Below are 12,219 nucleotides of genomic sequence, written 5' to 3' on the forward strand. Positions count from 1 at the left end.
GTTGCTAAATGTTTCTGTTAATTGAAAACCTTGGAGCTACTGGAGGAGAGACAAAATCCACTATAAATAATCCTCAGCTTTTCCTTTGCTCAGGAATTGGAGGCTTTTCATACGTGACCATATTTGATACCAAAGTGAGCATTTAATAGAACTAATATTGTTTTTTCTTTCACCGTAGATTGGAAATCACCTTTTACTTTTCTGGAAGCTTGGCCTTGGCTTGCTTTTAAGTGGTGGAGTCAGCTGTTGCAATGGATGTCTCACTCAGCCATCTGGTCATCTTGAAATCTTTTCAAGGAATCTTCCCAAAAGAAATGCAAATTAAAAAACAGTCCTTTTTTTTTTTTTTCTGGAACTGGCAGTAGTGGAGTAGGCCTCTTGTAATTAATTTCAGCATAAGAGGTTTTATTCTTATTACTGATTTTGAAGACAAAGGGGTTTGTCTTTAACCTTTGCCATATTCACAACTTCATATGCAGTTTCGCATTCAGGATGGTGATTCTACCTATAGAGGTTCCTCAGGGTTTTAAAAATGGTTTAATTCACTTTGACTCTATCTTTTTTGGTTCCATGCCAATCCACTCAGTTTCCACCCAGCTCAAATTTCTGGTATGAACATACCATTTGTGCTATTGTTTTGGTCTTCTCATGACACTGAGAAACATCCAGGAAGTCTTTTCCAGGCAGACCAGCTTGCTTGAAGGAAGCAAAAAGTACCTGTCTATCCATGTTTCAACATTTGGGCTTATTATAATGAAATTCACTTCGAGGGGGAACAATTAATGTAGTTAAAAAGATCTTTGTTTTGAAGTCAATAGGCAAATCATCTGACTTGGAGCATAGATCTTATCAGGTTACTGCTGATCTCTCCTTGACCTGGGCTCCCCCTTCCAAAAGAGACTCCAAACTGTGTGTCTTTGCTCACAAATGCGTTGTTAAAACTCCCTTCTCTAGGGCACAACTCTAATGTCTTGTGCCTTGGAGCCTAATGTACTTCCCTCGCGCTCTGTGAAGGCAGTCTGATATCTCAGTATCTTTTCAGTGCCTGTTATGCGTATGTATCTCCCACAATAATATTCTTAACTATAGCAGCAAATCTGTAATTCCTCTGCCCAGGTCTTTATTTGGTAATTCCCATTCCTGTGTGGAAGTACCTGCATTATCTTCAAATGTAGACCTCTGTGTCCTGAAGGGGCTCACAAAAGGTCACAAAGCTCACAGTCTGCCATCTGACATGCAGAGCATTCCTACCTTTTCAGAAGTACAAGTACTAACAACACTACTGCTATGTATTATTTTGCGAGGCAAGAAGGAACATGATTATTTGCTGTAATTGATGCATCCTCCTGCAGCAAAGGCTGTGCATGTACCTTGCCTTCAGAGCTCCTTGGCAAATTGACAGGCACTTCTTGCGCACCCAGGGGAATATGCTTCAAGTGGGAATTCCTAGAGATAAGTCTGCTAGCTGCATGCCAGAACTCCAGATTTCAAACATTCATTTTCAGAGGGACAGAGGCCTTACCCATCCTCTGACTTGATGTGTTACATTTACTCATTCTGATGGTATCAAGTTTTTGACAAAATGGGAGAAACTCAAGCTGGTCATGTTATTTGTATAATGGGAGAGACAGATCATATAATGAGATCTGTTGAAGATCTTTGCTAGCCCATCCTAACAGGACTTCTGCACACTTCTGTAGAATGAAAGTCAAACCTATTTCCTGGCTCTAACATCCCTGCACCCAAAAGCCTGAATGCCTGATGACATCCACCAGAAGAAGATGTTTGGCCAGGTTTGGAGCTCTCAATGAGATTGATTTGGAAAGCTGAGTGGAAAAGCCTTTTTTAAAAATATATCAGCAAACTTTTCCTTTTCTGTGTCTTATCTCAATAAGAGTGAACTATTTGTTGTTCCATAAGAAATCTGTATGCAGAAATATTGTAATGTTATCCAGCTTCCACAGTCTGTTTTCTCTTCATCCCATGGTAACAGGATTCCCTTGGGATCTTGTTCAAGAGTCCCCTGGTTTCTTCCTCTTACAACCTCAATATGATTTTGCCAGCGTGTCTCTGGTGGCACTTTGTAGATCCTTTGAGTGGAGACTACTTCAATATGCAATATGTCAGCCTCCAGGATGAGGGTTTTCCAGACTATGTCGAGAGTATCTCCACACAGATACGACAAGGTCACTTTATATCAGAGTTTTCCCACAAATCAAGTTCCCTGCTGGTTCTCTTCCCCATGTTTCATCACAGCCTGAGAAGAGGCTCTGTACTTTCAATTCTGAAAGTATGTTTTTCTCTTGTTATCCGACCTGGCATTTGTGAGCTCGCCTATGTAGCTGTGGTCCTTGGGTGATAGTTAAAAGGTGAGCATTTCTATGCTGTAAAAAATACCTTAATCAGGTACATTCAAGTAGACAGACAAAAGCTTGGGCCATCTCCACTGTACATTGGAAGGATGTTCCCACAGGTGAATTTTGCAAAGCAGCTGTCTGGACTTCTACCACCCAGTTTACAAACACTCCTGGCAGTGATTCTTTAGGCTGATATCCAGGCATCTTTTAAATAGGATTCCATTATCTAACCCAAATGAATAAACAATACAAAAAATGAATTGCTGAGGGTGAAATCCACGTGGAAGATTGCTCAAAGAAGTAGTTATTTAAATGCTTTTCCAACATGTGTTGTCCAGCTGGATTTTCTTCTGTGCTAGAGCAAGTCTTAGATCACTCGGACTCTGTATATCCAGAGAAGCTTAGATCATGTTGGGCCCCACAGAGGCCTTTCTGCTTTTGGATGTGGGATAAACTGAGTCCCTGGCTGATAGATACACACTTCCAACAGGTTTTTACCAGTTGGGCAAATCTGATCTCATTTGTGCTGCTCATTGATATGGATACTTTTGTGCTCCAGCTGTTCTAACCTGCATGTAGCCTCCCTCTGCTCTTGTCCTAGTAAGACTATAAGAACAGATGACAAGACAGACAGTAAGTGAACTCAGATACCAACCCACTTTAATCAGAGATATGCAATTGATGAACCACATGGCTTCTGTGTTCCACAGGAGAGATGAGGCAGTCCAGAAGAAAAGTCATGTGGGTTAGTGGCGTTTTTCCAGCTGTCCTATGCGTACGCCTGGTGCGGGGTCATAGGTCAATCTAGGATACCCTAGATTCTCTCCCTTGGTGATTCTGAACACTGTGATTTCTAGAATAGCATAGAGCTTACCGGGTTCTTAATTGCCTCCTTGCATTTGGTGTCTGACAACGGCGGTTTTTGCCACTGGTGGTGCTGATAGTCTGCTCATCTGAAAGGTTCTCAACCAGTTTGCAACTTTCACAGTGATTAACAGGCTGCTTTCCTTGAGTTACTCATCTACCCCACAACCAAGCTACTCCCCTATACTACAGTGTTAGCTAAACATCATCTGCTAGAGCGAATACTGTTCTCAGCTATGCCTGTCTTATGCTAACTGCTACAGCTCCTGCTCTCAGGGGAGGATCTGAGGTTGTCTTGAGAAATAGTAGGTCCTGAAAAAGGCTGCAGCCTACTACGGTATATAACCCCTAGTATGACTGGTCTAGCATAATTTCTGGTCTCTGGCATGGCTGCAGTGACTATCCATACAAATCTTTCAGGCATCCTACACACTTGAGTAATTTGGGATTTTTCATTCTATAGGGAGAATGAACTAAGTATGTTCTCTTCTTGCTCATGTTTCTTTTCAAGGTCTGCTACTGTCAGACCTTCCTGCCATTGCAATCAAACATTCCTGCTTTAAGTATCACAGTTGGTTTATGCATAAATGACTGGATATAAAATGGTACAGTGGTGAGATTAATTTTGTGCTTTGTTCAAGTGAATAAGGTTGCAAATCATGTACTGCAAGACAGCCAGAAATGTCGTTCTTCAAGCTTTTTGTGCAGGTTTCCATAGTGCTTCCTTTTAACTTCTTTCTTTCTTTTTCCCTCCTGATCCTTCTAGGATGAAGACTCTGAGGAAAAGGTTGACCATGTAAGACTAGAGGCTTTCTAGGTAGATGCTGGCTCCTCTGAAGGGGACTAGTAGGACTAACGTATTATGTGTCTGGAGACTACCTTAAAAAGGTACTCTAGTATTGGAGAATAAGACAAAGTTTGCCTCAGATGCAGTGCCTTTCCTACACCCTCTTTTCCTGTTGCTGAGAGGTTTTAATTATCTTTGTAACAGCTACTTTTATCAGCTGCTGCATCTTGTTTTGAGGTCACAGATGTATATGTGGCCACTGGAAAGATGCTCTATTTTCATTTAATAGTCAGGGCAGCAATTAGTTAATAGAATACAAAACCTGACTGAGCCTAGGTTGCTGTCCAGTATGATTAGGTTACTCCCATAACATGAAAACTCGTCTTCAGGGATGATGAAGTCTTGCTGGTGTCCCAGAGGAGAAGGCCAGCAAGTAGTAACAAGGATGTAGAAAATACAAGGCCTTTGTATTTTCTACAAGTCTTCTTTTTATTGTGCCAGGTCTGGAATGCCAGTATGTGTAGTTAATAGGATGTCATAATGCTTCTTACCAGGCTCCTGTTATACAGGGAGAAGGAATGCACATATCCTTTCTCATCCCGCAGCAAAGCTAAAATACATCTCAGCATTTATTTAACATTAGAAGCCAGGGTGATGCTGTTCAGATCAACCTGAGAACTTCTACCTGTTTCTGTTAAAGTCTTTGGGCCTTGCACTCTTCATAATGGTGGAATGGGTGTTGCCTAATTTTTCCTGCCTTGAGTTGCTCTCTATATATGTCAGACAATTAAAGCACCTTCTTTAATTCCTCCTGCTGAAGCACCACCCCAGTATGGATAGCATAGTAGATTCATTTGTGAAATTTAAAGCCCAGAAAAGAAACCCGTATCACCCATCTCATTAATTCTGGCCTCAGAAGGGTATAGTCATCACAAGGAGTCAAGACTATTCAAATTAGCTCAGTTTTCTCTTAGTAGTGTAAGAGATGATATTGTGGGAAAGATCCACTGGGTTTATTTGGCAGTAATGGATGGTTCAGGACTATGCCCAGAGCACTTTTCCATTTATCAGGCAAAGAGACCTCCCACTGATGGGTATAGTTTTGGGGACTGGTTGCCTAAGAGAAATTTTTCCTGATAATTGATATAATCTCCTCCCCCCCTCGCTGGAGCCAGTCCTTACAGTCATTTCACTGGAACTAATTCCACCTCCATAGAGTGCCCTAAGTCATTGATTCCCAAAGTCTGCTGTTGAATGCTGACTGGTCACATGCCACAGGCGCCTTCTTGCTCCTGGCTGCTAAATTTCATTAAAATAACTAAACTGATGTGACTCTTCCACATGAGCAATTGTTGTTGCAATTGTTATGCAATGGTGCCTGGCAAGGAGATTTTCCTTAGTATGAAGGGATCCCTGCTTTGAAACCCCTCTTGTTTGGATAATTCCCCTGTCCTTTATTCAGGCTTATGCTCTTAAGCATCACAGTCATATGTTATAGTATTTTTCTATTTGTAAAAGCCTGTAAGAGGTATAAAATAGTTAACTGAGTGTTGAGAAATCTGACTGATCAGTAAGCTGCTTGTAATTTACAATACTACATGCTTACAAACTTCTGGTAATTGTATCATAAGTCTGTTCCAAACTGATTGTTAGTGGAACTTTATATTATAAAGTATGATCCAAATCTTGTTGCAGTATATCCCTCCCTTAGTCATTGCCTGGCCAAGCTGAAATACTTGGCTTCTTGAATCATTTGTCCGAAGTTGGCTCCTTCGTCCCCCTGATGGCTCATATAACCCTTCTCTGAACTCCCTTTGGGCTATGCTGAGTGTTACAATCTGAACTCTTCCTGGATTTGGTCCCTTTCCTCTTGCTGTGCTGAAGATAACTTTGTGGCTGCATGAATACCAACAACCAGCCACATCTGGGCCATTGATGTGAATGTACCTGCTGAAGTTCTGCCCTCCAGCCATCTGACTGCTCTGAAACTTGTTTTGCATCCCCTGGCAAACCACTCATCTTGGATCTGAATTTTTGCAGTTGAATCACTCATTTGGCTGCACCTTCCAAGGCTGCCTGGGACATTTAGCCAAAGGCTGTTAAGGCTGATCAATGGTATAATACAGGGTGTATTCTAATATTTCAGTTAATTTGCAGAGGCAGAATAGGCATGAGGAGTATGAACATGGCTGTGAGCCAAGATTTTGCTGGGTTCTTTTCCTGGCTTTGCCATGGATTTGCTCTGGGGCCTTGTAGAAGTCTCTCCACTAGGGAGAGACTTTCCTTTAGTCCCTGTCTGAAAGGAGGGCTAGAGCTTTATGCAGAAGAACTGTATTGGTATTCCCTAAACACAGAATCCACAGGTTTAGATGCCTTATCTTCATAGCAAAATCCATAGCTTTTACTGGGTGCCTGCATAATATGTAGGTAATCTCAGGATGGGCTAGTGGATCTATTAGGGTGGTAAAGAGTAGCTGGAAACTGCAGTGTGTCTGAAGCTGTTCGTCTGTGGAGTTCTGGCCCTGTTCTGAGAGCTCTGGGAGCACGTTTCTGCACTACTGGTGAGTGATCCTGATCCCCATCCTGTGTTTTGTAGCCTTCAGAAATGGAGTAGGGCCTTTCCTTGCCTTCGGGGACCTCCAGGGATTGAGGTGTTCATTTAGGTGTCGAAACAGCATACTTTATACGTAAAGGTTAAACCTGCCATTTCCTTTCTAAGCTGGAAAACACTGATTTTATTGTCCTCTTCCTCCTCTGAGAAAGATGTATCAAGTAATGTTTCCCGCCTCCATAGAGAATATTATATATAATGACAAAACTATGAGCTGTTCTGGGTCAGAGAAGGCTCTCAGTCCTTTTTCCTGAAGCTGCTCTGCTTTGCAGATGGAGCCGAAAGGATTTTGGTGCCACAGGGAAGGACTTTCTAACTGAAAGCAACAACATTTGAGTGGGAAGACATATGTTCCAGTCCCAATGAGTCCAGCTGGGATCTCATTCTCTGTTTGTGTTTTGACAGACATGCCATAGGTAGTCTCAAGGTCCTTCATTGACTAAAACAGGGACAGCACTTGATTTCTGACTCTTATATAGGTGGATGCTGACCTCTGTGGCTCTACTTCACTCAGTGTTTTGAGTGATGACATGCTTTAAGGCAACGACTGGAAAGAGGATTTGAAGATGTGACATTTCCAGTGGGGGCAACGAAGTCCTGTAGTTTAGTTGCCAGTGCTTTTAAAACATTTGGGTAGAAAAATGGGCTGTTGCTTTTTAGTTTAAGACAACATATCAGGAACAATTGATTTCAGTGAATGATTTTTGCAAGAATAACTATCAAAAAAAATAAGTATCTGAAATATAAAGCTATTAGTGTTCTTATGGTGCTAGGTTACCCAGTTCCATGGAGTTGATCGAGTGAGTGTATTTGCATCCAGTTGTATAGTGCAGAATGATGCGGAGATCCCCTGATGAGAAGCAACCTGCACTCTACCTGGGGAGGTACCAACTTGCTTACCAGAAGGACCCAAAACAAGACCATTTCCAGACTTGAGCTGACTCACATGAATGCTGCTTGCAGGTACGTCTGCACCTGTGGTGTAGACATGGCCTGGGGCTTGATATGATCAGGGCCTTTAATCAGAGCGGTATTTTTCTGACCCAGTTCTTAGCCTTGCAGAGCTCCAAACTCATTCCACTGTCTGGTCTGGTCTGATCTGGATCTGCACAGCAGCCACCCTCTAAGTGCTCTTCCCCATGTTCCCTGAAAGTTAGAAACGTGCGACCGAGGAGCCCAATGCTGGCTGCACTCAGCTAGGTGCCTATTGGGGGACCCTGTTTGTATAAAAATAATCACAGTGGTTTAGGCACTGTCCTGCCTCTCTAGTTCAGAGAGTTCATGACCTGAGAAGTTATAATTGTAATGCAGTCACTTATAGCCACTTCTGTATCTACAGTTTGCATTGCAGTAAGATCTAGGGAGTGTTGGTGTGTGGCTGGAACAAAAGTTTCCCATTCCCAAAGACCTTACAGTCCGACTGCATTGTTTTTCTCTAGCATCCTGTTTTCCTCTGTGATCTTCAGCTTGTAGAGGAGCCTTCACCAGGGGCTAGCTGCATTTTGTGTACAGAACGTTGCCAGGAGTTTGCTGCCTTAGGCATGCAACTGGGAGTAGGGTGGACTGGCAGTAGATAGCTCTTGAAGCAACTGGCATTTCTGAGAACCTGGGAGTGTTCTCTGAGGCAAAATTCCTGTAGCTGTTGTGCATTGTGAATGCCCTCCCATTTGCTCCTGAGTCCTGAGCTCCATTTGTCCCTCCAGGTCCCAGAGTTTCTGTCATCTGTTTGGATTCTTGCATTGTGCTAATAAACACCCTCTGCTAAAGGGAACCAGCATCCAAGGGAGCACTGGTTTTTTTACCTGTTTCCATTATATGGGGATTACATAGGGTTTTTTTTCCAGAGGTCTTCTGGTTACTTGTAGAAATGCTGGACTCCCAGCCTGTTCCTGGGGACCTCTCATCTGGAAGTTGGCCAGATTCTCCAGGAGGAATCTCAAAAATGCAGCTGAACTTTTGTTCCCTAATTAGGCCAACTTCCCCAGTGTGAGCCCCAGCAGTGCATGGCCTGGAGCTCCCCAAGGCCTTGCACTGCCTGTGCCCCATGCACCCCGAGTGGCTGGCCAGCAGGGCAGTTATTTTCAGCTTTCTGAGCTTATCTTGTAGCTTTTTGATGACATCTTCTGAAATAGCTTTTCTAGTCAGCCATGTTTCCCAGCCTTTCTAGTAGTATCCTCCCTGCTTGGCAACCTTGATGTGGATTAGGGACAATCTCATAAAAAATAATTTTATTAAAAGCTTTTCCTTTTCCATACATATATTTCATTCTTTGAGTGCTCCTGGACCCACCTGAAGGCAACAGAAGAATAGTAGGAAGGGTGGGGGTGGATGGAAATATGTCTGACAGTAGGTAGCACAAGGTAGTAGCAAACTGTTTGAGTGATGTTCATGCCTGGAAAGGCTGGAGGGGCACTTCCCTGTAACTGTGGGTTGGGAGAAGATTCTGTCGGTGACCCCTTGCTCAGAGAATCAAATTGTTATGTGCCGATGCACTGTTATCATGCAGGGGAGAGCAGTAACTCCTGAGACAGGTTAAGGTGCCAAATGCCACAGAGGTGACAGATTTCCTCTCAGGTGCACATATAAGCTGACTAGATAGCTAACCACTGTTCTAGGGGAGAAATTCTTGATAGCTGTTTAACAATATGAACTGCTCCTTTACCTGCTCTGATAGATGACAGAATATTTGAAGCACTTTTCCTGGCTCAATAGCACTTTCTCTAGTAAAGGAAAGTCAGTGACAATGAAGAAGGACAGTTTGTGGATGAAATGGAAATCCAGTATTTTCTACTAGGTAAGTAAGACATGCAGAAGTCCTTGGAGGGTATTCATTAAAATCAGATGCACTATTTGAACCGTCTGTGGACATGATAAAGAGAGCTAGCAGAAATGGGTTGTTCTTTGCAGAAAGCCCAGGCTTGCATAGATCTGGGAATTGATCCCTTTTTGATATCATGTATGCTCTGAGATCAGTACAGATTGTGTTACGTGGCTGCTTGGAAGCAGTGGGGCTATTTGACTTACAGTTCCTTAATTGGCAGCAGTCAAAACTAATTCATCAGACCTGTTTGTTGAGGTTTGCTTTTCCTCAGTCAGAGGAACCTCAGGCATCTTGCTGGAGAAGAGGAACCTTAAGACTGGCCATACTTTCTTTCCACTCCATGGTCAATACTGGATAAAAACAAGACATCTGTATATAATCTCTCAGTGTTTGTATATTGGGAAAACATAGATCCTATAGATTTTAAGAGATGTATTACATGATAGAAAAATTGTGTGTCCTCTGTTACATGCTGTCAATGTCATTTGAGTCCCTGCATCCCTGCACAGAATGCTCAGTGTTTCAAAGGAGTTGTCATGTTGATGAAGGTAAATTAATCCATATTTCCAGACCCACCTGAGAATCTGAGGGACCCAACATGTCCATAATCTGTCTCTATTGTGGTAGGTCCTAAGAGAAACTTTGTTGGACCTTTGGGATCCAGAGACACACAGGACAGCTGCTTCCATGAGGGAAGCAACATCCAACTGGCACCTTCAAAACTTCAGACGTGATCTGACAAGTAGCCTGGAGATTTCTGCCTTAATGAGGAAGCCAAATTAGAATTCTGCATCTGTCTGATAAGAAAGGTCCTGACTACAGATAAAGAAGAAGGTGGAGTTTCTACTTTAATACAGGAGAGATGGAATTCAGGCCAGTCATTTTTCAAAGGGAGAGATAAAACACTGATTATGGAGGTAGCATGAAAGTGTTGGTAAGGAGGGTGGCCTGAGAAATACTGGAAAAGTGCCATCACAAAAACAGTGAGCCGAGTTTCTGAGAAAAAATATAAACTCAGACCATGGCAATTTTCCTTGAAAAAGGGGGCAATCTGCAGAAACTAAAGTAGAAGAAATCTCCTGGAGATAAATAACTGATAAAACTGAAGTAGAAAGGCAAATCACAGCAAGTAAGTGATTAATTAATGCTGTTAAACAGACTGAGCAGCAAGAACTGAGAGAGAACACTTGTCAGGATCCAGTGGAATCTCAACTGTTTGAACACCAAACTGTTTGGGTGTATAGCTCAGCTTTGCATTTGGGAACATACATAAAAATCTTGCCTAAGGTATTACAGTAGGTACCAACAAGTTCTGATCATTTAAATTCCCCAGTCTTTTTCACCAAAAAGGTGTGTTCAGGAGCACATTTGCTGCATTACAGAAGAACAGGGTCCTCTGTTTCTGCTCTGATCCCTCAGGGGTTGACATTTGTCCCACTTTCTGCCTCAAGCTCTTGGTTGCAGCTGCAAAGTCCCTACCTGGTACCTTATTATGGCAATGCACAACATTGCATTCTCAGTTGTAAATTATGCTGAGGTTTTGGAAATGTGAAAGTATATGAAGGTAAGTTTATTTACTTGACAAAAGTGCATGTGGCATGTGACCTTATTACAGCACTTTCCAGGCAACTAACAAAGAAAAGCTATTTATCCTCAGCTGACAGTTAACATTGCCTTTCCTGTTGCTAGTGCTCCTGTAGGCAATTCAGAAAGAATTACCTGATTTATTGCAAGAGAAATAAAAGACCTGTAGGTATGTGTGAGGTGTTTGTCAGGGCCTGAGAGACATTCAGGGTTGCCTGGTGTGTATGATCAATGGGAACACGGTAAAACGTTGGCAAGACATTGGAATCAAACCCCTAGATGCCATGGAGTCATGCCCTGTGCAAAGGCTGGAGCAGTCATTCTCATCACCCTCTGATCTGGTGTGCCCCACTTGAGATATCTTTGACCTTAAGGCTAGTTTTGATGAGGAGGAAATTAAATTGCAAGTGCATTTGAATGCCCAGGAAATGCTACATTTTCCCTCAGCCTTATGGCCCAGGATCTTTGGTGCAATTTGTGTATCTGTGCACCTTTGCGAGGAATTGAGGCTGTGTGTTGGAAACATGGCTTGCTGGCTATCGGAGGGATAGTGTGAGGGGAGAGGGGTTGTTTGCATGGGAAGGGTCTGTGTGGGAGGGAGTGTGTTTTTGAGGTGGGGGTGTGTGTAATGGGAATAGGGATGTTTATGTGGGCATGCACACCCATATGTGGTGTGTTTTCCCCCTTTTTCCTGGGCTCTGGGTGTGTCCAGATCAACTGAATTCAAAATGCTCCTTTTTTGGCACTGTAGCCTCTTCTCTGGTTTGGCATCTTAAGAATCTGGGGGAATCATTTAAAGATCAGAAAACTCCATTCACTTGGGCCCCTGAAGGCTTCACATTCTGTGACATGGTCATTCCAGTCGACTGAGCTCTGTCCCCTACGGATGAGCCCATATAAGGAGGCTGTTTCCTGCATTTCACGCTCCCTGCCTGTCCCTCTGCCCTCCTGTGCTCCCTTTGCTGAAGAAAGTTGGTATTTTGGGACTGCAGCTCCTGCCTCATTCCTGCTCCCTGTTTATTTTTGGAGGATGACTATTTTTGCTCCTATCAGGGAGCTATGCAGGGTCATGCTCCCTCCCTGCAGCAGGCAGCGGCTGCCCCTGGCAGGGTCTCCTAATTTCCCACACTCACAAACAATGCTTCTACTTCAAGAAATAAACATGGGAGACCCCTACCATCAGGCCATCAGGGGC

The 12,219-nt window shown here is 43.1% G+C and overlaps 1 protein-coding gene across 3 annotated transcripts in view; it reads left to right on the forward strand.

The window, feature by feature from the left end:
* Positions 1 to 12,219, forward strand: part of IFT43 (intraflagellar transport 43) — a 43,802-nt gene that overhangs the window by 2,585 nt on the left and 28,998 nt on the right. For 2 of the 3 annotated variants that reach the window (XM_039389702.1, XM_027720098.2), the window contains exon 3: positions 3,988 to 4,017. The exons of the other annotated variant lie outside the window; for it this stretch is intronic. In XM_039389702.1, coding sequence (XP_039245636.1) covers positions 3,988 to 4,017 — 30 coding nt within the window. The remainder of the gene's footprint in view (positions 1 to 3,987; positions 4,018 to 12,219) is intronic. 3 annotated transcript variants of the gene reach the window in all.

This window comes from Pipra filicauda, unplaced genomic scaffold (assembly GCF_003945595.2).
Source record: "Pipra filicauda isolate LSUMZ 115617 unplaced genomic scaffold, ASM394559v2 scaffold75_size2874737_pilon, whole genome shotgun sequence".
Taxonomy (NCBI): Eukaryota; Metazoa; Chordata; class Aves; order Passeriformes; family Pipridae; genus Pipra; species Pipra filicauda.